Genomic DNA, 27,329 nt, shown 5'->3' on the forward strand with positions numbered 1-27,329 from the left:
CAGCAGAGGTGATGCTGTAAACTACAAAGTAGTTGGTCTTACGTCTGTACTGGTAAACTGCTTAAAACAACATCACATGACAGGGACAACCAGAGTGGCTTTGATAAAGGAGAACCATACCTCTCCAATCTATTTCAATTCCTTGAGGGAGTCAACAAAACAGTGGGAAAAGAAGAACTAGTCAATATTATTTATTTGGGATTTCAAACAGTCTTTTACAAAGTCCCTCACAAGAGTCTGCTATTGTTATTATTATTATTAATTACCTTCTATTAATTACTATTAATCACCAAAGAGTCATTGAGTGAGGAATAAAGTTCTGTGATAGTTTAGAAACTGGCTAAGAGACAGAAAACAGTAGGAATGCATGATTTGGTTCCATGATTTCAACATGGAAAGAAATTAACAGTGAGGTGCTTCAGTCTACACGGTCTTGTGTTGCTTGTATTGTATTTATTATTGAACTAGGTGAGAAGGGAGATTGCAAAGTTTGCAGATGACTCAAATTTATTTTGGTCAGTCAAGACTAGAGATGACTGTGAAGAACCTCCAAGAGGCCTAATCACCAAGCTAGGTGAATGGGCAACATAATGGCAGATGAAACTCAATGTGAAAGCAAATGCATTATTGGAAAGAACACAGTGAACTACTCACACATACTGAAGAGTTTTAAATTAAGCATAACCACACAGGAAAAAGATCTAGGAGTCACTGAGGACTGTTCAGTGAAAAACATCTGGCTGATGTATAGTGGAGGTCAGAAAAGCAAACCAAATATTAGGTAGTATTACAAAAGGGACAGTGACTAACAATGAATATAGTATCATACTATCATCTAAATCAGTGGAATGTCCTACCTGGAATACTGTGTTCATCTCAAAAAAGCAGGAATGGAGGCAGCCAACCAAACCAATAAAAGGCATAGAAAGGTTTCCACACAAGGAGAGATGGAAAAGATTAGGATTGTTTAGAGAGAAGATGAGTAAAATACTATTGAGGAATGTCAAATAATGTACAGAATATGGAAGGTCAATCAAAATCCAAGAATGGAATAATTCCATTCAATGAAATTAAAAGGCAACATATTTTAAATGATAAAACAAAATGCTTCTTTTGTGCTGCACATAATTAACTTGTGAAACTCACTGCTACAAGACATTATGGCAAAGGCCCAACAGCAGGATTAGATTAAGAACATCTGCAGTTGCACTAGCTAGGATTAAAATATATACTTGGGATATACAAACCTCCTTTTTCAGGACACAAGCCAACTACTAATTTACTGGCGATTGGAAGAAATTTCCCCCATGGGCATGGGTTATTGCAAAATTGTCTGTTGTGAGGTTTTATATCTTCCTCTGATCCAATACTGGCCACCGCTATAGACACGATTCTGTATTTAGACAGACCACTGGTCTGACTGAGTATAGGCACTATTTTGTTTTTACGCTTCAACTGTCATTAGAATAGAGTTTTCAGGCTTTCGAATAAAAAACTCAAAGCAAAACTCAGGGCTGTGAATGAGAAAGTGAGAAAGAAAGAGAGCTATTCCCTTGAAAAGTTTTAGAACTTGTTAGGATCTGTCTGGCTTGTGGCAGGTCACCACGCAGCCATTACATGTCACAGGCATTCTCATCTGCTAATCTCCAAACGCATGTGTGTTGAAAGAAAACAGGAGGACAGATTTCCAGGGTTCTCTCTTGTCAAGTGTGACATTTTTGAGAAGGTATCCGTTCACCCAAGGGTGGGAGAGTGAAAGGACTTCACATTTTTTGAGAATTAGCATCTTCCTGTGTTAAAGGAACTTGTTTCTTTGCAAATGTGCTGAGAACAATACAAAGCCCATTTCAATGGATAAAAGACGACTTGATTTCCTGGTATGTGTTTGGATTTCTTCATGTTGCACCATATCTGCAATGATAACTTCATAGCTTTCAGACCTTCCAGTTCCAAAAGTAAAACCCAGGGTTTCGAATGACGTGTTCTGTGCTTTGTGGCGAGCAGTAAAATGTCAATATAAATACTGAACTAAACCCAGAGAAATATCTATTCCTTTGCAGTGGGTAGTGAGTAAGGGCCCAATTCAGGAAAGTATCCTGTTTCAGGAAACCACTTAAGCACATGCTTAACTTTACATATGTGCTTAAGCACCATTTAAATCAATTTTTTGTTTTGTGGGAAATTTTGAAATTTTGGCTTTTTGTTCCAATTCAGAATGAAAACAAATTTTGAAATGTCAGACTATCCTGTGGGATCAGAAAGTCTGGTTTCACATGAGCTTTATCTGGAACGGCTGAAGAATTATTGAGATATTGGGTCCAATCCATCTGGTATATCATATTTAGTAATTCACATATCAGTAAAGCCTGATTCTACTAAATTCACCTGGTTGGGGACTGAAGGTCCATGAAACCACTGAGATCTGTATGATTTCCACTGAAAGCCGTGATAAGGTAAATGTTCATCTGAAACTTGACCCCAGCCTCAAAATTCAGCCACCCATTTTCCAGAAGATTCTGAATCTTGGTAAATGATTTGGTGAATTGCTTTTGGCTTTTAGGTTTGCAGTAAAATCCCAGAACTGGAAAGTGTCACATTGTTTGGAGATTCAGGGACATTTCACCCAGATCAGACATCCACACAGTTTCACTTTGAACACTGGACACATTCAAGATGGTGCAAAGAAATATGATTTACAATACCCTAGCTGGACTCTTGCACCTCCAGGGTGATTCACCTTTCGGGAAAGCAGACAGCTCTCCCTTAGGATTTCCAGCAAAGGCGGATTATGTTGTGGAGAGAACTCTGTGGAAGCTGGCTGCTCCTGGGAATGCACCAATCCGTCACATCCCTTGGCAACACTGGCCACATCCCTCCCCAACCAGATCTGTTCACTGGGGGGGGGAGACTTCAGCAGAAGTCATAGCAGCTTCAGAGTGTTGATTCTGAACACTAATGATGACTATTTAACTACCAACCTTGTTAACTAATTTACTGCTGATCATTTTAGCAGAAGCATTCAGCTACATTACCCCTGCAAAGGAATATCTATTTTCTTGAGTTTAGTACAGTATCATCTGGGCTCCTTTCTGCATCGCTTAGGAGATACCGAGGTTTCTGGCCAACAGAAATACTAAGTCACTTCCTTATCAGGTAAAATCAAATTGCTCCTTTCTACTTCAAAGCGTACCTGCTACTGTGCTGTGTATCAATGCCCTAATTTCCTGTTTATGGAACTAGAGCTCAGGGCAGCATTGTTAGTGGACTTATATCAATTTATTTCTCACCTCACAACTCAGTCCTTGTACTGGGCATCTTCTCTGTGACATGCCACCAGGCAGGTTCCACAAAACCCCCATGGAGCAAGAAATTAAATTAATCCAGAATAAGGATTTGAACAACTGCAATAAATCCAGTCTTTGGTCACTCATGGCATGCGCTAGCTTTGGAGATGCGAACAATGGGACAATTATTAGGGAGCTTGCAAACAAAGCCCATACCCAATTGCCTACGAGCGATGATCATCATATTAAAGTCCCCACCCCCAACAACCTGGCAGCAATGTTCTCCGTATTACTGACATTTTCGGTAATGAAGAGCTGAAAAAAATCTTCATTTTGTGCTGATCTCTACGGCCTGCTCCACACTTAAAAATGAGATCGATCAAACTACATCACTCAGGCCTGTGAAAAATTTTGCGCCCTGTGCGACATAGTTAGGTTGACCGAATCCCTGGTGTAGACGTGGCTAGATCAACGGAAGAATTTTTCCATCAACCCAGCTACCACCTCTCAGAGACGTGGATTACCTACATAGATGGAAAAAGAACCTTCCATCGATGTAGGAAGCATCTATACTAAGGGCTTGTCTATACTACCGCTAAAGTCGATGTAATTTACGTCACTCAGGGGTTTGAAAAAACCACCCCCCAAGTGACGTAAGATAGATCGACTTAAAGCAATGTCGACACGACGCTATGTTGGTGGAAGATGCTCTCCAGCCGACACAGCTTCCGCCTCTCATTGAGGTGGAGTAGTTATAGTGCATCTTCACCACACATACTACATCGGTGCAGTTGTATTGATGCAGCAGCACCAATGCAGTGCAGTAGTGAAGACAAGCCCTATCTTGCTACAGCATCACAGCTGCCGCAACTTACCTGTACCACTTTAGTGTAGACATGACCAGTGCTTGCCTTCTGTTGCTGCTATTATGCAGCTGTTACATACACAGCACTTCACTCTCTTTGGCTTATCGATCAAAGTGTACTTGCTAAGCACAGAGGATGAGAAAACTCTGGCAATAGTATACGGCAGACTGTGGAGAGCAGGGAGCTCCTCCAATGCTGGAGAGAAAGGGAAGCAGCCTGCAGAAATGTTCCGATCGGACCCACTACTTAAGTCATTTCTAGAGCTCACTGGGAATTTTCTGACAAAACGTTTTTCGTCAGAAAATGCTGGTTTGTTGAAACCAAAACCAGTTCATGGACAAGGGTCAGTTTTGACCAATTTTTCAGCTCACAAACATTTTGGCAATAGTTTCAAACTTGTCAAAACATTTTGTTTCAACAAATGCACAACAAAAAAATCTGGTTTTCTAATTTGAAATTTAAGCTAATTATAGTAAAAAAAAATGGTCAAAAATCAAAATGATGAAAGGCTTTGATTGGTCTGAACCATTTTTTTGTTTTGTTTGTTTGCAAATATTTTTGAGGATTTCAACTTTTCATCCTGATTTGGGATCAGAAAATTTTTCGATATCTCAGTGTTTCATGGGACAAGAAAACCATTTCTCGCCTAGGTCTACTTTTTTCTTTCCCTTTTTCCTAGATATGCATTAAGTGCCAGGTTTTCAAAAGTGACTAGTGATTTGGGGTGCCCAACTTGACACCTGAGGGAGAACTGATTTTCAGAGGCAGGTGCTCAGCACTTTGTGAAAATCTGGTCTCCTTTATGGTGTTTCAAGTTGGCCCTTCAATATGTCTACACCCAAAATGACTAGTCATTTATGAAAATCTGGGCCAGAACCTGCCTTTAACATTTCATTTTGTAATGTGTTCTTGATGAAAGAATTAAATATAAAGGCCACAATTTTCAAACCTGGGTGCCGGAAGTTTGGCTCCTAAATCTATTTTTAAGCACTGAATTAAGAATGGCCTGAGTTTCTGAAGTGCCAAGAACCCACAATGCTTATCGCAGTCTGTTGGATCTGCATGTGCCAAGCATGCTTAAAAATCAGGTCACTATTATTTAGGCGCCTAAATACAGGTTTGGGAGCCCAACTTAAAATATATTTAAATACATATATTAATTATATATTTAAATAGATTTCCCTTTATTTTCATGATTATGTGGGAGATTTTTTTAAGGTGCTTAGGGGAATGAGGAGCACAAGGCTCATATAAAGTCAGAGGCATGCTCCTAAAGCCCTTAGGCAACATTAAAAATCTCTTCTTACATATATAGGATGAAAGGCTGGTCCTACTGAAGTCAAATGCAAATCTCTCATTGACTTCAGTGGGGCCAGGATTTCCCCCAAAGTTTCCAGTGCAGTCCTTGTTCCTTTTGGAGATGCTTTGGATGCAGAATATTAGTTTTATGTCAGCCCTGTAATTGTTCAGGTCCGTGTTTCTCAATCCTGTCTACCCATCCCTGGTCCTTCATTCCCTCCCAAAATGTCAGGGCTAGCTGTAAAGTAAAGGGTAGTTCTATTCAGTGCAAAGCAGCTTCCTCTGGATTTCTTCTCCACCATGGCTGTGCTCACGTGACTGTTGCTGTGCATCCTGCTGCTTTTATTTTGTTGAATGAAACAAGCTCATTCCTGAAAGCCAAATGCCGATGCTATTACCGAGAGAGCATCTGTGAAAAAGCAGCCTCTCTGCGCTCCGGCAGGCAGGACACTCAAACACATGTGTCTTGCTGCTAGGCTGAGATATGATCAAAAAGCAGGGGGACTGGGAATACTTCTGATGTAACTGGGCACACTCCGACTTCAGAGATTTCACTAGGGAAGTCGACCGGACATGTCGGAGCAACATTCTGGGAACTGCACCGGAGGTCAGACATTGTTCCAGTGAGATACCGTCTTGTTTATGTCCAGATGTCTTCTCAGCCTTTTCGAAGGGATGTCAAAGGCCCCTTCTTGTTCCTGGTCCTCCCCCACCCCTAAGCTCTATCTGTTTTAAATGTGACACAAGGGATATAAGACAGTCTCAGAAATTTCTGAATCTTCAAGAGAGATGTCCCAGAAGAAAGGGAAGTGTTGCTGAAGAACACTGTGGAAAGACAGCTTTAAATATGGCATGGTCTTCTGGAGCAATACCTTGGTTTAGAAATTAACTCATCGCCTTGTACTCCCTCTCCCCCATAAAGAAATGAAACCTCAGAGCTCCAGGCCTGCATAGGGTGAAATCTGCCAAAGCCAGAGTTCCAGAAAGATCCTCCTCATCTGAAGAGTTAAAAGGGTTGAAAGGAAATAAAATTATACCAGGATGGAGGCTGGGTGGGAGCAGTATGTGAAATCACTGGTTCCCTGGAGCCTTAAACCATCCACAGCTGAAGTGATTTCTGGCATCGATGTAACTTCACTGTGATGTTATCACCCAAGCATAGACATGCTTTTTTTTTTTTTTTTGTAATGACTTACTGGGCCAACTGGTGAGAATCTGGTGTTGAAGGTTGTGCAGCAGCAGGGAACTTGTGCAGCAGCAGGCAGATGCTTTCAGTCTTCAGTGTGTGTGGCAAAGAACATCACCCAGCTCATGTTCCTTCAAGGGGAGATGGCTTTTGCAAAGCCCTGGTCTCTGCCATTCCGCTCGCCTTATATGTATGGCCTTCTCTGAACATACTGGCTCCAATTCAGAATAGCATTTAACTTTAAGCATGTGCTTAAGTGCTGTTCTGCATAGAGATGTTGTCCTGAACTGAGGCCAGGGAGAGAAGGAAGTCAGAGAGGAGCAGGATTCTGACCTAAGTTCAGTGAATTTGCAAAGGAACTTAAAACAAGCACTGACACAGGGACACCTCCAGGATAAGAGATAGGGAGGATTAGTGTTCAGTGAAGAAAGAACTCTGCTCCTTGAAGTCTTTAAACCATGATTTAAGGACTTCAATAGCTCAGACATAGGTGAGGTTTTTTGTAGGAGTGGGTGGGTAAGATTCTGTGGCCTGCGATGTGCAGGAGGTCGGACTAGATGATCAGAATGGTCCCTTCTGACCTTAGTATCTATAAGAAAATACTGAAAGCTTTAGCTAAACAAAGATTAAAAATACGAAATGGTATCATGTTCTCTATGGTTCATAGCAAACCTGGGGAGCAGATCTCAAACACACACCTTTCAACACAGCTATGCACTTGAGTGGATACGGTGGGTCACTGTTGGTTGTGAAGAGAAAAGAGCCTCGTGTAGTTTCCAGTATTTGCTTTTGTTTCTTGCTAATGATACAGGTGGATTATGTTTCATTAGAACCAGAACACATGCACCAAGGGGAGAACAAGATTGAGGTTTTCTCATGGGGTCTCATCTGGCTTGAAAGTATTAGAAAGCATCTAGGTAACTATGCAGAGCAATAGAAATACTTCACTGTAGCCCTGATTCAGCAATCATCGCTATTCAGCATATCACATAAGCACCTGCTTAACTTTAAGCAAGTGCTTAAGTCCCATTAAAGCAAATACACTTAAAGCTGTGCATATTAAGTGCTGTGATGAACAGGTATGGGCTTTAAGTGTTTTACTGAATTGGGACCAATATCTTCTCAATTGTTTAAAAATAAGCGCAATCATATTTAGTACTTTCATCTGAGGCTCTCAAAGTGCTTTACAAAACGGGCATAAAAATGACCATCCCCAATTTACAGACACGGAACCTAAGATGAAGTGACCTGTCCAAGGCCAAATGATTAGCCAGTGTCACAACCCTCCCAAAGAGAGAGTTCATTTTACAATAAAACCTGCAGCAATGTTTTGGACAATGACTGTATGAAACATATAGGAGTTATATTGTTGTATAAGGAAACCTTCAATGGGATGGTCTGGCACTTCTGTAATTCAGCTTCTTCACCGAATTTGTTTTTCCGATGACGATATTTATAAATAAAACTATGACCTAGTGCTAGACGTTTGTAACCCTATCAAAAACTAAATAACCTACTTGGCCACATGGACCTGGAATACCCAGACATAGACACTGCAGTGATGAGGGTGGTATAAACAGGTAGCTAGATTAGATAAAGTAAATGCACGCCATGGTGAATCTCAGGGAAGGTGTAGCTAGGTTTGGCAGAATCCAATTTGTTATTTTTGTGTAATTTCAATGGATAATAGCAATGCTTATTTTGAAGCATTTTTAATTTTTTAATCTATTTAAGTTTTCACAGGTATGTGAAATTATGGGGGCAGATAATAATTATTCAAGAACAGTAGACGCTGAGATTCTAAAAGTTAAAGTTACAACACAAAGTGTCAATATCGCATATCAAAATACGCAAAGTAAATATCCTTCAATCAAATGGTAATGAGTTCTCAAGTAGCATTTTTCTTACTTTGCCTGTCAGTAAATTTTGATAATTATTGATGGGAATAGTTTTTGTTGGTTGGTATATGTATGGTATAAATCAATGGTTACTGACATTTACAGATAACGGTCTAATCCTTCCAAGCCTCGATGTAGAGCACTGTAGGAAAACAGGGTTTATGCTCTGCAGACCAATGCTAGGGAAGTTTTGGGTCAGTTGAATGTAGTAACAGGAGTTCTTGGTTTCAGAGTAGCAGCCATGTTAGTCTGTATTCGCAAAAAGAAAAGGAGTACTTGTGGCACCTTAGAGACTAACAAATTTATTTGAGCATAAGCTTTCATGAGTTACAGCTCACTTCATTGGATGTTTTTGGGTGTCCTCATCAGAAGTTGTCCTGATCAAGCACCAGATCCAAACTCATCCAAACACTGAGGACTGGGCTCTTCTCTTGTCTTAATATCAGACTTAGATTCAGCTTCAAGGAGGAAGGGAAAGGAAAAAGGGGGAACTTTTATAACAAAGGGTGACTCTTTTGGGCCCAATTCTATTTCAAGCACACAGGGTGACTCCCTCCAAAGGAAATGAGAACTCCAGGCATGCATCTAAGGGCAGAATTTGTCCCTCTCCTCAACCTGCTGAGGCCAAAGCGTGGGGAAAGTTCTGACAATGAAAGGCATCAGAACCAGAGCTGTGCAGGAAGCTTGCAGTAAGACAGAAGCAATTTCTTCAGCATATCCAAGTATTGCCTCTAGGTTCAGTTTCATGATGTAACATTTTGATGTCAGCAACTTGCAATCATAAAAGACAGATGACTAGCGATGGGTGATTTCTTGCCCAATTTTGCAGATGCAAAAAGGTTGCAGGTGAGACAGAATTATGGAGGTTAGTTAAGAATGGAGAAGACTGTGAGGAACTCCTGACGGATCTAGCCAAGCTAGGTGAGTAGGCAGCATGATATCTGATGGAATTCAGTGTTGGTGGATGTGATGCACCTTTGAATGAATAAGTTGAACCACCTTACTTAGTTCTAGGTTAATTTAACAACTCTGGAAAAAGACCTGGGCATCAGTGTGAACATCTACATGGAAACCTCTGCTCAGTGTGAAGCTGCAGTCCAAAAAGTAAACAAAATGTTCAGATGAATAAGGAATGGGATGGAGCATAATACAGAAATATTATGATGCCATTATATAAATCAGTGGTTAGCTCTTACCTGGGGAACTCTGCTCTGTTCTGGTCACCCCATCTCAGAAAGGAAACAGAAGACAAAAAGGAGGCAACCAGAATGATGAGCGTCATGGAAAAACCCAGATATCGATTGCAAAGACTGGGATTGTTTACTTTAAAGAAGAGATTAATAAGAGGGGACATAAGATATACAAAATACTCAATGGCACACAGAAGATAGGTCCAGCACTTCCATTCATCATTTCTCATAGTACAGGAACAAGGGCACATTCCATGACATTGGAAAGCGGCAAATTAAAAATCGATAAAAGGAAATTCTTCATTGTACAGTGAACAATTGTCCAGGGGAACTCATTGCCACAATATATCACGAGGCCAAGAGCTTCACAGGATTCAAGAAAGGACTAGGCATTTTTAGGGCTAACAACAGTGTCCAGAGTTATAATAGTAAGGATTTAAAAAGCAAAACAAACAACTGAATAAAAAAGCAGGCCAAGGGTTCTGGAAGGGGAAAATAAACATTCCTGCTTCAGAGCATCCTTTGAATGAGGATTAGGAGTGACTTTAACTGTGGACATGTTATTCCACAATTGTCCACTCCGAGTTTCCTTGAACCTTCCTCCAAATCAGCTGGTAGTGGCTACTGTTGAAGACAGGGCATTGGATTAGACGGACCTGTGGTGTGTTTCAGTCTGTCACTGCTGATGTTCCTGTGATTTGATAAGCATAAGACACCTATCCAGTCACTTGTGTGCATTTCCTTATTGACCCTGTGATCTGAGCCTTCTTCTGAGGTTTGACCAGCACTAAGCACCCAGTTGAGTGGAAAGGAGGTAAATCTGACTCTAAAACATGGGACAGTTGGGAACAGAGCTTAGGAACACAGGTGTTCCCATCGGATCATTGGTCCATCACATCTCGCATCCTTCTTCTGGCAGTGGCAAATGTCTTTGTAGAAGAAAGCAAGAAAAAAACATGGGTGATGCTCCCTTTAAGTTGTGAAACAAAAGCATTGTACAGACAGCCCATGCAAAAGAGTGGTGTAGGATCAGAACAGAATCTTAACATTTAGCACAACCTTCAACAAAGTCCTCAGCTTTGTCTTTTCTCTTCTCTTCCCTTTAATTTGTTCATTTGCCTTATCTGTTTCATACTCACCTTCTCCCTCTTTTCATATTTCCAGTCATTTTATAATAACAACAACAAAGGATCTCAGTTCATTACCCCCATTTTACAGATGGGGAAACTGAGGCACAGAGACTTGTGCAAGCTTACTCAGAAGACCAGTGACAAAGCCAGGAATGGTCCCAATGGGCAAAACTCCCATTGATGTTCTGAGGAAAGGGCCAAAGTGAAACAACAGAGCTAGCTCTGGGCATTTGGTGGGGCTATGGGGCCCTCTCCCTCTTCTGACCAGGTGGCCTAGAGCCCAGGAGTGTCAAAGATGCTGGCCCTTTAATGTCTGAAAGGCCCCTTAAGTAGTGTTAGTGCCTGCACCATATTTCCTGATACCGAGCAGGAGTTAGGATGGAATCACCCTGTTATTTAAGGTTTCAGAGTAGCAGCCGTGTTAGTTTGTATTCGCAAAAAGAAAAGGAGTACTTGTGGCACCTTAGAGACTAACAAATTTATTTGAGCATAAGCTTTCGTGAGCTACAGCTCACTTCACCGGATGCATCCGATGAAGTGAACTGTAGCTCACGAAAGCTTATGCTCAAATAAATTTGTTAATCTCTAAGGTGTCACAAGTACTCCTGTTATTTAACCAAATGACAGCACAAGGCTTTTTTTAAAGCAAGCATGTTTAGTTGCCATTAGGTGGTTCCCTCTTGATCTCAAGGACCCCACAGTCCTCATCTTTATGAAGCTGGCTCTGAGCAAAGTTACTGGGATCCAGGCCTGGTGATTATCTCAGCAATAAATAACATGCTGGAGAACAAGTTTCAAGTAGCCTTTTTCACTTCACCTGCAGTGTCTGCCAGCGCATCCATTAGCAGGTGTATTACCATTAGCAGCATACGTGTGTGCAACCTGGGGAAACCGTCACATGCACAGATACCAAACTGTGTGTGCAGATTCAAAATACGGAGTTCTGCACACACACACAGGTGGAAGTGCACACAGCAATCATGGAAATTACATGACAGTTGGCCCAATCTGTCTCCAAAAGAGAAACTTTCCCATTGTGCCTAGATGAGTGAAAGGCGGTAAATTCAGGAAGGATAGGGTCAAACTTTTTACACAGGGTGGGTAATAATCCTTCAGTGAAGATTTACAATTCTGCTCAAACTCTGTGTTGATACTGAGCTGAAATTGCAAGTTGGAGGGGGAAGATTCATTTTCTTAATGAAATTTTTAATCTTGAATTAGGAGACTTAGCCATTTCTCCTACCTGTGCCAAATCTCACCCCTCTGCAATAGGTTTACATTGGCTACTTTAGCACAAGTGCATTCATGGTTCATATCACTTGTCATCTTTTCATCAAAACCATGTAAATCCTTTCCCCACAAAGTGCAGAACTGTTTTATGGGAATGCTATAAAACCCTACAGGTTCTCTATTACAATATAATTACATTAGAACCGATAGTCTGGCAAATATCAGGACTGAATTTAATCAAAAGAGCTAATGGAATCTATTCTACTTATAATAGCTTATGACGGAATCCGTTTACATAGGCTGGAGATGTGGAATTTCACTTGCAACATCATTGAGAGGTGTGTCGGGGTGGGGGAAGTAAATCAAAGTAAGCATGAAGCTTTATTTTGGAGGAAAGGCCAATTTTGTTCCATGGTTTAGGGCTTGATCCTGCTTCCACTGAATGTTTTAAAAATATATTTGTAAAGGTTTTTGCCCAACTGTTTTTCACACACAGTGTCAAGCATATTGAGATAAGTCCCTAGTTCAGCTGCCAGAATACAAGAGCATCCTATTCATTTAGGGCTGATCCAAAGCTCACTGGAATCAGCAGAAAGACTCCTATTGATTTCAATGGGCTTTGGATCAGCCCTATAGTCAGGCCTGCCAGCCAAGAGATTCTGGGCTCACTCATGCAATCTGACCTCTAAACCTGAAAGACATGAAGGCCCCTTCCTGACCCACTGGCTTCTCTCATTTTGTCTGACCACCCACCATCAGAAGTAATAGGGCTGCTACTTTTGCTTCCAGGCTCTGTCCTGGAGAGCCTGGCATAATCCCAACACTGCCACTTCATGCAATATCCCTTCTCAATCTGGCTCCAATTCCCTTGCATGTGGTTTGCAGCCAAATTGCAATGTATGGCTGAGCAGGCTGCCAGTCTAGTAAAAAAGTTTTCCATGTGCCTTCATGCCACGTGCTGGCTGTTGCATGGTCTGGGAAGCAGCCTCTGAATCTATTGAAAACTTTCTTTGTAAGAAGATAACAGGAAGGAAGCAAATGTACAGTAAATCAACATGAACATAAGAGCATAATTCTTTAGCAGGACACTATCAGGTTAAAAATCATCCTTACAAGCCCCAAACAAACACATGTTTCCTTACCTGCATTTCCAAGACCACAGTGGATTATTAAAACTGATTTTTTTTAAAAAAAAGAATGCATTTTCATTATGCTCTTTGTTCGCCCCTCCCCCCCCCCAACAAAAGCTTCACTTAGTCTGGACAGGAGAACTACCTGGGTCATTTTTACTTTTTGTTTACAGCTCATTCACAATTTGATCCTCATACACTTGCCAAATGTTGCAATGTTGGGAACCAAAACACAACAAGGGACCTATTTATGGGTTTTTTAACAAAATGTTTTAATTGAATTTAAAAAAAACCCACCATGCAGACATTTCTAAAAACCCTTTGGTAAAACCCATTTTTGAGGACCCAACTGAGTATATGAAAGTGTCCTTTTAGAGAACACAATTTTGTTCATCCAGCATTCTCTTTTACCTTGCCATTAGATATAAAATAAATTGAGAAATGCAATCCTGTTATAGTATGGAGTGAAAGATGAAAAACACATGTATGAGGAAAAGCAATTTAGCTAAATGTGTCTGTTAGGTTGAATTAATGAAGTTGAATTATTACATACAAACATATCCAGCAGATCGTTTATCGAACACGTGTTATAAGTTCACACTAGGCAACATATGCTTGCAAGAATGATTAAGTATGCTGCATGCTTGCTTGACAGTTCTCTATCAATTTTATTTTCACAAGACACTGGTATTTTATTAAATGCATTCATTTAAATGTGTTAAACATAAAACGTGAATGGAGCATTGCAATGGTTGAAAGAATCAAGTCTTATAGAGAAACATTATCTGCTCTATGAAATGAAACGTGCGTCATTTGTAAGGCTGATGGCAGATGCAACAGGGTGGTTAATTTCTTAAATTTAAATGCATTCAGTCCACATGAGATTCTGGGGGAGCCAAGCCCATCAACAGATGGTTTGGTGAGATGATAAATTAATATTGTTATCAATGTAGAAATGGCTGAAATTGTTAGATGATAGCTCTTTTTTAACAATTATTTTACCATTAAAAAATATTTTATAATAGAGCCAAACTTCATAAAGAACAACAGTGGAAAACAAAAAGCCTCTGTTTTGTAAAGAGCTCAAGAAAATAATGGTTCAAAGGAATTCCACTTTCTGCAGGAAACTTCATTTCATCTGCGTTTGTATAGGACAATAGATTATACCAACAATAAACCATTCCAACTACTGTGAAATTGTGCTGAATAGCTGGAGAGTTGGGGGCTTCTCAGTCATTAGCATATTTATTACGTACCTTTGTATCTATTAGCTCCAATAGCTGGGGTTTTGTCATAAACTATAGAGAGTGGGGAGAAGTATTCAAGTTTGTTGATCTCTAATTTCAAGAGCAGGAGCTATTCAAGAACACGCCACATCAAGATAAACTCATTGCAAAGTGAATTTAGTAGAATTAATTAGGATTGCAAAGTGTTTTACAAAGGTGGGTAAGCATTATTCTCATGGGGAAACTGAGGCATGGAGGAGTTAAGTCACTGTCCAAAAAGACACTGAGTCACTGGCAGAGCTAGAACTAGGATCTCCTTAAACTTAATCATGGGCTTTAACCACAAGACCATACTGCCTCCTTTAGGAGGAACTTCATTTTTGTGTCAAGAGATAGCACCTGGTGTATGTACCACCCTGGGGGTGCTGCATGGGACTTGTGCTGTCTCTTTTTACAGGGACGAATTGCACCTTTTGTGCCTGTGGAAAATGCTGGCTTGACAGGCATGGAGAATAGGTACCTCAGTGGCAACGGAAAACTGCTCCATCAGTGAGCTGAGGGTAGGAGGACACATCTGGGGGATAATAAGATAAGGCCATTTTCATGGCCATTCTATCCTATGCCCAACCAAATATTTGTTGGAGAAGGAAAAGTCAGCAGAAAAGAACCACCCACCCGTTCCCCTAGAACACTGATATCAGTGTATCAATAGCAGTCAGCACAACCCAGCACAGGGACTCTGGCCATTGCTGAAAGGCATAATGGAGGCAGCCTATTGATTTCGGCCAAATTTAAGGGACTCCAGGGCTTGGAGGATGGGGATGGGGAGGAGCATGGGTGTAAATTGCCATTTGGCTGACTGTAGTGAAGTGACTCTGAGCTGATGCTACATCAAAAGTCTTTCCTTCCAAGCAGCTGGGTTCACAAGAGCAGCCCATTCCCTGCATAATGGAATCCAATCCTGCTATCACCAAAGTAGATGGCAAAATGTCCATTGACTTCACTGGAAGCAGCATTGGATTTAGACCCTGAACACTGTGACATCTGGATTAGGTGTACCTGGAAAATCCCCAGAGATCAGAAGGGTGCATTCTGCTTCCATCACATGCAGCCAGGAGGCTTGGCCCCCACTGGTAAAGCCAAGTGAAAATAGTTCCTTTCCACTCACTAAAGCTTTAGTGCTTTGGACTGAGCATTGGGCATAATACCACCATGGGGAAAGACAGCTAAGAGACTTAGGAACCTACGTTCCATTGGGATTTAGGTACTTTGGAAAATTTTATCCGGTTTCTTCCAGAGGTAATAAAAAAAGTTTTATGTTCCACCTGAAAAAAAAAGAACAAGTTAAAACAGCAACAATCCCAGCTTCCAGAGAGAAACTTGCATTCCTTTGAGATCCAGTAACTGACAAAAAATGACAAGCCTGTGTTGAAAATAAAAGTAAGTTAGACATGAAGTTTGCAGCAGCGCTAGCATTAGCGGGTACCAATGGAATGCTCCCAAGAGTAAACAAACAGGAGCAGAATCATCGTTGTGACATAATCAATAGCATGTGAGCAAATCACTGGGTATTTCAGGGGTAAGGCCATGTCACCAGCTAGTACCAGGCAATCATAGTGTAAACACCAAATTTGCAGGACTTTGCTGCCTATTGCAGGGTATTGAATGACTGTCAGGTTTTCCATAGTAAGCAGGGAGGTGTCGCCCCAAACACCCTCTTTTGGTAAAAATCCCATAGCCACCTGCTCCAGCATACCAGGGGTTAAAGAGAATTATGTCTATTTCAGGTAAATTAGAGGGAGGATCAGAGCAACTGAAAGTGACCAGGCTAGGCTGATGGGTCAATATCTGAATCCTCCTAGAAGCAGGTATTTAGGGTGTGTGGAAGAGTGAGGGGTGAAGAGAGTGTGACACAGAGGCCCATTGGTGGTTCACTATCTGTGTTAGCAACTCAGTGTGTTAGCAACACTGCATCTAACACAACGTTGTCATGATATATACTCAAAGTGGCATGTAGTACAACACTGGAAAACAAATAACTCACTGATTATTGAGATTACTTTGTGATGTATGTACAATGTGTGTACGAAGAATTATGGATATGGGCTAGAATTATGTTCTTAAAATGTATTTGGCAAGAAATGCACAGGGCCGGCTCTAGTTTTTTTGCCACCCCAAGCAAAAAATTTGCCGCCCCAAGCTCCAAGAGCACAACTGCCCAAGCAAAAAAAAAAAAAAAAAGGGTTGCCGGAATGCTGCCCCTGGAACTGTGCCGCCCCAAGCATCTGTGTGTTTTACTGGTGCCTAGAGCAGGTCCTGGCAATTCATAAGCCCAGTCTGCCCTAGATAAAGAGATGTGTGTTTGTTAGTCTAACCAGCCTGGTCATCAGGCAGAGACAATGGAAGTACATTTACATAAAAGGTAAACAAAGCCATCAACCTAACAAAAAGGTCTGTTTTCCATAGAAAATTTGGAGTTTTAATTGAAAAAATGAAAACCCAAGACTTTTCAGCCAAAAACTTGCGATTTTTAGCCAAAAATTTTCAGTTTTCAGTCACCATTTTTCAATTTTTTCCACGAGAAGACAAAATTTTCCTGTGGAAAAGAAATACATTTTCCAACCATCCCTACTAACTAGCTATTGTCAGTTGGGTATCTTTGTTTTCTGAACAGGGCATCTCATGCATGTAATTCATCTTCCTCCCACATGCTTGGCTGAGAGTTGAAACCAGGCCTGATTTTCATGGTTTTATCCTTCCTTACCCTGTATACACACAATTTAGAAAGGGCTGAGCAGGACTTGGGGTGCTGGGGACCCCAACCCAATGATAGTGAGAGTGCTAATGTGCACCCACCACCTACACCTGGCTGGTACAAGGCGCACAGCCTAGAAAGTAGACAGCATTGCTAAGTAATTCATCTGCAGAGTCAGAATCCCAGCTAAGCCCATGTATCCTCAGACATGCCCATTCTCCACCCACTCCCTGCCCCCTTTGACCATGAACTCTTAAGGGGCACCTCCCCAAAACTAACTGTTGCTCACTGTAACCTAAGTCACCCCCACTCATCGCCTCTGCTCATACGTACACAAAAGGACAGCTGCCTTCGCATTCTGCAGCAGGTTCCTGTCTCAGTGTCGCCAAATAAAAATGGTTTGAAAAATCAATGAAAGGGTATTTGAGCAGGCCCAGATCGAATGACGACACAATGTCTGAGGAATTCCAGAGTACTAGAATTTCGGGGCTAACCCAACAGATCCTCCTTCACTCTCAAGGAACCCCTAGAGTTCTGGCTCGAGCCCAAATCACCTATGGCAGTTTCATTTCCAATGAAGGGGAAAATTAAAACATCACATCAGAAAAATTAAATGATGATTGCCTTGTCTACTGAGCTGTGATAGATCCCCCTGCCTCCCTTTTTATTCTTATTTTGTCCAGAGGAACAAAGCTGTTGGTACATGGATTAAATGTTCTCTTTTCCTTTCTCTCCCTCATGCTTGTGACCTATGTTGTGTGTACGGCAGATATATGGATTCGTAAGAGATATGACCTTTGTCCTCCCTGAAGCTAAGCCTGTTGAATGGAGCCCACTGTTTGCTGGTATGCACACCTGTGAGAAGGTGTGGGAGGCGGGGGACCAGAGCTTTGGTTTTTAATGTCAGAGATCCCTTTGCTGATCTGAATAACCGTAGCAATCCATGAACACCTTTGTCTTTCTTCTCCTTTGGCTGCGTTTTCTTTTCCATGTCATTGTTTGTTCTTGCTTGCCTGGTCACACGTGTTTTGAATAGCTGCTCAAACCCACTGAATATCTGAGTGTGTATGTGTCTCTCTCTTAAGCTATGACAGGTGCAATAAAATACGTTTTCCCCCCCAATGAGTGAGATTTGAGGGGGGTCACATTTATCAGAAACAGTGTCTAAATCTGCACAAGTCAAATTTTTGTCCATGCACATCAGGTAGTTGTGGCTTTGTACCATCTAAATGGTAGGCATAGCTTGGTGTTTGGTTAAGATCTCTTTAAAAATATGACCCAAAACATCTTCTTGAAACAGACATTGCAAAATCTTTCATCCTCAGAGCAGAGATGCTTTTAAAAGATACCTTCAAACTCTATTTCTAAATAGCCAGGGCTTGGTAAGTCTGGTGAGTATGGCTGTAGAGAATGATGGGGTGAAGGAAGAAGTATTTTTGTGGTTTGGCCTTTGAGAGGGTGGAGTGGGAATAGGCTTACAACAGAAACAGCTATAGAGATAGACAGGAAGGGAAGGGTGGGGGGAGCAGTCCGTTCATTATCCCAGCCATCACCTTAGGCACTCCTTCCCTGCGTACCTTTGCATGCTTTCCGATGGGTGATCGGCTTGGTCATGTCCCGGTAGTAGCCCTCTTTGCAGTAGTGGCAATGGCGGCCTGCTGTGTTGTGCCGGCAATTAAGGCAGACCCCTCCGCTCTTGCGGCCTGAAAGCTTGTAGAGCTCCATGTTAAAGCGGCACCTCCGGGCATGAAGGTTGCAGTTACAAGCTGGGAAAGGAGACAAAAAGCAGAAAAGTTGCCACTTGTGGTACATGAGTCTCATGAACCAATGCAGAACTGTATCCTAGCCCCTTGATTTCCACTGACAGACTCAACCCCTGATCATAGGGAAACTGGATCTCAGCCAGGGACCAAAAGTAGGCTACTGGCCATTACCACAGAGGCTGAGGAGGAGGAGGAAGCTGGACACTAGTAGGTCAAGCTGGCTTCTATGAACAAGAATCAATCTGAAACGCCCTACAAATATGCAAAGGGACCAGATTTTTCTTTCAGACACTGGTGAAAACAAGTCAGTGGTGTTGCTCCAGAATTACACAGCCTAAATTGTAAGCCCCTTGGGGCTGGGAGTGACGTTAACCATATGTTTATACAGCAGCTTGAACAATGGGACCCAGCCTGGTTGGCCCTCAATGCAACGTGCATGTTAAATTTAAATTTAAAAAGACGGTTATTTGTTACATTCATTATCTTGCACTTGCACCTGAGACTGGGAGTGGTAATGCCAAAATACCATGGGAAGGACTGCTTTCCCAGCCTTAAGGGTAGCAAGCTACAGAAGAAACCAGCTCCTGAGGGTATGTCTATCCTGCAATTAAAATTCTGCAGCTGGTTGGTGCCAGCTGACTCAGGCTAATGGGGCTGAGGTGACAGGGCTGTTTAATTGCAGTGTAGATGTTTGGGACAAACTGTGATCCTCTCACCTTGCAGGGTCCTAGATCCCAGGCTCCAGCACAAGCCTGAATATCTGCACCACAATTAAACAGCCCCTTAGCCCAAGGCACAAGAGCCTGAGTCAGCTGGCATCGGCCAGCTACAGGTTTTTAACTGTAGTGTAGACATACCCTGAGAGATTTCCAATTGAGTATTGGAGACTCCTGAGGCAGGGAGAGTTTGGGGAAGCACATCAGCTTTGGAGGGGTCATCCCAAAGGTTACACCCTCACTATGGGATAAGGGACCCCTTGGCCCTCCCCTCTTACAGATGGACCGGAAGTAAGAGCCTGGATCTCAATGTGCTTGAATTTTGGATGCAGATTTGAACTTTGAGGGTGAGGCCCATGTCTAGTTAAAATGGTGGTGCCTGCCTTTTATAGGCTTCTGCCATTTGGGGTCAGAAATTTTTGTGACTGTCAGCTTCAGGGAAATAACATTATAGCGCCATGTGAACCGTTATCATCTACCCACTGATTTGCTCTTGAAATGGCAATGCATTAACTAGTGTTAAATATAGATCATCCTGCAGCCGGACAGACGTCTCCTGAGCCTGTGGAGTCCAGTTCACCAATACGTAATTGTTCAGCACATTCCTAAGACATGCCTCCCCCTCCCCAGTCTCTACCCCACTTTTAAAGCATCAGAAGCAAACTCTCCTTTCCCACCACACACACACGCCACACAGAGTTAGGAGATGCTCAATTTGAGTGCATTTTAAGGATTTGAAAAGGAGTACTTGTGGCACCTTAGAGACTAACAAATTTATTAGAGCATAAGCTTTCATGAGCTACAGCTCACTTCATCGGATGTAATGAAATAGTTCTATCAAACCTTCCCTCTAACATTTCTAAAAAAGTTTGGATTCTGTAGCCACACCATTTACTGTGTGTCTAGATCAGCCATTCTCACCATTCTTCACACCAGCCATTCTCAGCCAGCTGCAGGGATGGGCCAATCTGACATTGTTAGTTAAATACCAAGCAGTCCTCTCTGTTGACAGTTACGCCATGATTGAACCTGCCAGGAGATGCCAGATCTCTCTGCCATATGCAACCTAATGTTAACATGGTGGCTATTTTTAACAAGGGCCAGTACAAAAGAAAACTAAGAAGAGAACATCAAAAGCTCAGCCCCTCCCCTGCCATTCCCCAGAGCTGTCAAGAGGTAGTTGCAAGAACTGTGTGCTTTGCAGAGTATTTTATAGCTTGTTTTCTTTTCCCTTTGCTTTTATTTGCCCTACAGCGCAGAACAATGCAGCAAAGCAATGCAAACCCACATCTGGGCCTCTCAGTTCTGCGAAGGGAAGGTGTCAGAGCTCTCCCCTCGTCACCTTCCTTTAGAACAGAGACATCTTAATCCCATTCCTTCCTGTTTACCTCATGCTCCTTGCCCAAGACAAAGACTTGCGGTATTTGCTTAATTATCAAATTTCAGCCTAAAAATTACAGTGCGGCTCCATTTTATTTTTTTCTAAGCAGTCACTGTTCTACTCCTGACTTGCAACCAACCTATCCCTATTGGGGAGCAAAATATCCTGCCTGCCTAGAACAGCAGGGCAGAAAAGGCTTTCTGTGGTTTTGTTCTGTATTTTGTTTCATTCTCTCTGATGATGTGAGGCTTGCTTGGGCTTGAACTAGCCCCCTCCAATCCCAAAGGAGCAGCTCTGCCCCATGAAATAAAGAACATTCTTAACAGTAAGAGCGGCACTGAGATTATTTTTCAGGATATTCCCAGCCACTGGAATCCTTTAACACCAACCAGCTAGGAGAGTTCAACCCAAACATTCAGACTATCTCCTTAGCCAGGCTCATCTGCTAAAAGGGGTGCTACATCTGCCCTGCTAGGAGCACAAGGACCTGTTGGTGTGGGGGAATTTCTGCTGGTAGGGTTTTGCCTGCACAACAGATGCATTCACAAATAGTGCAAGTGCAACTAACGAGGCTCTCATCTAGAGCAAATATAGGATTGATGCATTCAGCATGTTCTGGATTTTTTCCTTGCAATTTTTTTCTTTATACAGCTGAAACTACAGTAAGAGGACTTGGGCCGGGGGGGGGGGGTTACCCTTTTTGTGAGGGGAAAGCACTGAAGTGTTTTGTTTCCAATGTCTCCAAGCCCCAGGCCCACTCCCTGTGCTCTGCCAAAGCCAGCCTTTCAGGCCCATCATGGCTCCCTCTCCTAAAGCAGGGGCAGGTGAATCTCTGCTCTCACTGCAAAGAAAAACTTTCTAGCCCTTTTCCCTGCAAAGGACCTTGGAAGAAGAAACCAACAGCGGAGGTTGAAAGAAGCAAGCAGCTCAGGCTCCCTGTCAGCAGCTGGAGACTAAGGGGCTTAAAGATCCACATGGCACATAGCCTCGCACAGCAGTGGGGAGGAACTGTTGCTGTTGGGGGCCAACTCTGCATTTTGCCTTCCTCTCTCTCCTGGCTCTCTCTCATGTGCGCCATTCTGAAAACCCTGCTCACTTCTGTCTGCCTGGCCTCAGCCTTACCTTCGATGAAAGCACCTTGGTGCCAGCCAGCCAACCTGCCTACCCTTCCCAGCAAAATTCTCCTCCCCCCACACGGCTCACACTACTGTTAGCTCCAGCAACATACCAAATGGTCCCCTCCCTCCACCCACACACCAATAGCTTCCACAAGCTTTGTTTCTTGGTTCTCTCGCCCTCTCCACCTCCTTTATTTCCTCCCCTTCTCTTTTTGCTTCCCTCCTCTGTATGCCCAAACTGCCAAAGGATCTTCATTCCCCACAGCTCCATTTCTTTGTACACCCCTGCGCTTAGAGCAAACTTCTGCATTGTTTTTCTATTTTGGGTGGGGAGAGGGGGTTTGCACCAGGGTACACGTCTCCATCTATGTCCAGCTCAGATATAAAACTTGGGAACAAAGAACTTTCTTCCCTCCCCTTCCCTCTCCCCCACCCCCACCATTTCTTTCAGAACCTGGAGAAGAGGGGGAACCATGAACCATAACATTTAATTTTCCTGCCTCCTTATCCTTGCTGTGGAATGATCACTATGGAGTGTCGGGCAGTGCCAGCTCTGTGGGCTTTTTGTTGGGCCTGCAGCTCCATAATTGTTGTCCTATTTTATACTGCTGCAGACACCTACACACACACTTGTGCCCATTTATTCCTTCCCCTTCCGATGCACCTGTTTGCAGAAACCATGGCCTGTTAATCAGGCTGGCCATTGGAAGTGCGCCTAATACGGGCTCTAATTTCATGAGAAGACTGGATTTATTAGAAACTATTGTCTTCCAGCCTATTCCTGAATGCCCAGTCACTGAATACTCTGGCACTATGTTCAGCTGGCCATCGGCCAGGAATAACTGGCAATTACAGTAGTTAGCCTGCTGTGCTTTATGATGCCTTTTGGGAAAGGTTTGATCTGACCGAAAAATAGCCATGCCATTTCCCGCTTACAATAGCATGCAGGGAGGGTGGAATAATGGTGGCACATTGAATCAAGATGAATGAGAAGGAACTGAGGCCGAGATGGGCCTTTTGCAAGAGCCATGTTGGGGGATGTGGCTACACCACAGCAGTCCCCTGATGCATCCCTAAAAGCATGGTTCATATCTTGAAGTGTAGATGGGACTGGATCCATGCTTCAGCCTTGAGCAGAGCAGAGCTGGAAGAATTTGAAGATGGTTGGCTCCCATCTATGCCTTGGTCATGAACTATTTCAGGGAGTCTGTCATATCGGAACTTGGTCTCCCAACACTTTATAGTTTATACATCATATATATTCATAAATTTTATGTCCAAAAGAGAATTTCACTGTTTCCCTGTGTTGAGCCGAATAACTTGTGTGTGACTAAAGCATATTTTCCTGAAAGGCATCCAGTCAGCATGTGGAGACCTCAGGAGACAGAGAATCCACCACTTCCCTTAGGAGTTTGTTCTCATAGTTAATCACCCTTTGGTATGTTATTTTTCATTTGTCTTTGCCTAGCTTTAATCTCCAGCCATTGATTCTTATTATACCTTTCTGTGCTAGATTAAAGAGCTCTTTATTACCTGCTGTTTTCTCTCTGTGAAGGTATTTGTACAACGTAATCAAGTCACCACTCGATCTTCCTTTTCATGAGTTGTGCCCTAAAAGCTACCCAATCTTTCTCATGGTATCTCCCAATTTACATAATTTCTTCCTTTATCAATAGGAACAATAATAATTGTCAATATGGTCAGCAGATGCCTAGCAGACATCCAAACCTACAGGTTAAATATAGAGCAGAAGAACATTGCATTTTCTGAGATCTCTAGAATGCCATGTGGTGTCTCTCTGAGCAGTGGTACTTGCAGCGACTGTTTGTCTCCAACATTGCCTGGGACCTGAATTGCCCTATGCTGGCTAATTTTATTCTGCAAACATGCAAATATTTCCATCATGTTCTTCTAGAAAGGGCCTTTACCTGGACTAGCAGGCCTAAGTGTAAACTAGTTAGTACAAGCTAAATTCAGATAGTACAAAAAATAGGGACAGCCAAACCTCAGAAGAGTCAGAGGTTTGGTTCAGGGCTGGTTGAAAAATTTCAAATGAAACATATTCCTGCTGAAAAATGACTTTTTGTCAAAAGTTTCCACAGCACAAGATTAGTTTTGGTGGAATTTTCCATGAGGAAAACCAAAACGTTTCATTTTGGGTCAAGTTAATATTAATCTCTGCATTTACTTGAGCTGCTGCAGTGCCTCATGGGAGTTCTAGTTCCAGTGCTTCATGCTCCCATTTGCTCCTAAGGGCCCAGCTTCCCAGAGGGATGGCATCCCTCATAGTGTACCATAGCCTCTCCATTTTTCCAATCAGCACTACTTTAGCTAAGCTTACAAAAGTCTCGTTGCTCATCAAAGCTAGCTGGGTTTTCAAAATTCAGCTGGAAGTCTCCAGTTCAGTTGGGAACACAGAACTGCCTGTGACGCAATGGAAGAAAACCCCTTTTTAAAGCTTTTTTGAACCTTGCATAAGGTTCAGATTGTGTTGTAGGTAGAGAGTCAGGCTGTGGTTTTAGATGAAAGTTTGGGTCAGATTTTATTTTATCTGACTATGTTCTACCATCCCTTGGAAGAACATGCATAAATACGCAGTGCATTGGCTAATGTTGGGTGGCTTGGTCCCTGAGGAAAGGGGAATCTGGGAGAGTTTCTTCGGTTCCCACAGACTAGCTAGTCCCATCAGGCACATGTGGTTTCATTTCGCGTATTGGTTTGAGGTTTTAGGTGAAGAAAGATACAAAACCAGAAGCTGAAATGCAGAGGTCCTGAAACTCAAGTAGGCAAAATCTAGCAGGCTGTGCACGGCACTTTCTTTCCCCAGACTGGCAGGAGCTGGGTGTTTTCACTCTATACTGACACCCCCTTCTCTTGCTCTCTGGGCCAGCAAGGCCGGAGTGTGCAGTGGAGGCAGCCTGCCCACTCAGTAGCAAGGTTGCCACCTTCATAAGGGCAAGCTCATTGTGCCACGATATTGCCTCTTCACCCCCTGATGCAAACAAAGGTGCGCCCGTCTGTCCCTGGTGCTGCTAGCTCTCCCTGTGCAGGGATCCCACCCTGGAGGAATTGAGAGGCTTCCTCAAAGCAGGCAAGGACCCAGCAATGACCTCTTCAGTTGACGTCACCATAAGTCTGCCAGTGACACCAGCCTCACCCAGCCCTTGTAACCGAAGTAAACTCCCTGTGACCCAGTGCTTTGGGGAAAGGAGCTGGGATGTGTGGCAACACCCTCACCCCAAGTGCAGACATTACAAGGGAGTTCAGAAAGTCAACCCTCTGTGGAAGATCCCTCACTACATCACACTGAAATAATAATCAACAGCAACCAGCAATCTATTCCTACTTGTTGTGCTGGCTGACGTGCCTCCGCCTAGTATAGCGGTTACGCAGACCACAGGGATAAGCCAGAGCTATCCCCACTGCTGGATGTTTGTCATCAACCACAGACTCTCACAGCCTAAACTGAATGTAAATCCTTGCCCGGGACAATTTAGTTGCATGTGCTGCACATATGAGTAAGGGAGAGGGGTTGAAATAGATTTGGTTTGCCTGAGCTATTCCACTATGGTGAAAAAATACATCAGCATATTGTGGCTGTGAAAGGGAGACCTGCTGGCAGCGTGGACAGTCAGAGTGCAGAAGTGCAGTAAAGTCCGCGTGATAGAATGGAGACACTACATAATAAACAGCTATGCTTTGGCAGAGTCCACGAAATCTTCCTATGAACACAGGCTGCAGAAGAAAGGAAGAATGGGCACTGTTTATGGACAAATAATGACTCATTAATGTCAAGTCACAATGGAATTTCCCATTACTGCATTGTCTGAGGCTGTGCCAGAGAAATTTGGCATGACGCCTGCATCACACCACACTGATGGTAGGTCTACAGGCAATCGGGAGGTGTGACTGAAGCCTGTGCAGACATACACGAGCTAGCTTAGATGTTAGTCATGTTGTTTAATGCACGCCTGGCAGGCGTTTGGATACTGACAAGCACAGCATAAGAACCTATTGAGAACAGAATAAATTAGTGCACAGAGTGATTGGATTAGCAGCTGACGAGTCCGTACTCACTCAAGCTGTAGCCTGAACCCCCTGAAGAGCCAGCCAAAGCACCATCACACCTGAGTGAAGGGGCTCTATGTGGGGACAGGGACTCAAGTTGGGACAGGGGCAATACTCGCATTATAACTTGAAAGAAAAGGAGTACTTGTGGCACCTTAGAGACTAACAAATTTATTTGAGCATAAGCTTTCGTGAGCTACAGCTCACTTCATTGGATGCATCCGATGAAGTGAGCTGTAGCTCATGAAAGCTTATGCTCAAATAAATTTGTTAATCTCTAAGGTGCCACAAGTACTCCTTTTCTTTTTGCGAATACAGACTAACACGGCTGCTACTCTGAAACCTATTATAACTTGAGTTAACTCTGCAGCGCAGCCAAGCCCACAGATCGTAATAACAGTAAAAACAGGCACCTCTCTGGGGCTCAGTGTTGCCCCATCTGGAACACAGAGACACTAGTACTTACTGGAGCTGGGTGACTAGCTCAAAGCAGTCTGCAAAACAGTCACTGCAATGAAACGTGGAATGTGCTTCCTGTCTGCTTGCTCCCCTTACAAGAATGTTTTCCAAAAAGCTTAGCTTACTGGCAAGAAGTTCAGAGAAACAGTGAGGCTTGGTCTACACTTGAAAGTCACATCAGCATAATTACCTTGGGCAGGGGTGTGAAAAGACACACCGCTGACTGATGTAGCTATGCCAACGAGACCCCCAGTGTAGACTCAGCTATGTCAATGGAAGAGGGACTTCTATTGACATAACTAACTGTCCTTTGGGGAGGTGGTATTCCCAGGCCAACAGAAAAACCCCTTTGATCTGTGTAGGCTGCATCTACACTATGGGACTAATCCCAGCATAGCTATGCAGGTAGGACCTCCATAGTGCAGACATACCCAGAATTTTTAAGCAAATATTAGAGAACATCCATAGAGCTTTGAAGCGGGAAGTATTCACCCTCCAAAATCTGATTGGAAGAGTTCCCCACATCCAATCTGAGGATAAGAACAAATCAATGACAGTTGGGTGCCAATCACCACCAAACACCACAGTTCAACATTTGGATAGCAAGAACTACCAACAGACAATTTCTCA

The 27,329-nt window shown here is 42.9% G+C and overlaps 1 protein-coding gene across 3 annotated transcripts in view; it reads right to left on the reverse strand.

Moving 5' to 3' along the window:
* NTN1 (netrin 1) overlaps positions 1-27,329 on the reverse strand; it is a 234,338-nt gene that overhangs the window by 91,911 nt on the left and 115,098 nt on the right. For all 3 annotated transcript variants that reach the window (XM_038372635.2, XM_043496335.1, XM_038372634.2), the window contains exon 3: positions 18,772-18,960. In XM_038372635.2, coding sequence (XP_038228563.1) covers positions 18,772-18,960 — 189 coding nt within the window. The remainder of the gene's footprint in view (positions 1-18,771; positions 18,961-27,329) is intronic.

This window comes from Dermochelys coriacea, chromosome 14, assembly GCF_009764565.3.
Source record: "Dermochelys coriacea isolate rDerCor1 chromosome 14, rDerCor1.pri.v4, whole genome shotgun sequence".
NCBI lineage: Eukaryota > Metazoa > Chordata > Testudines > Dermochelyidae > Dermochelys > Dermochelys coriacea.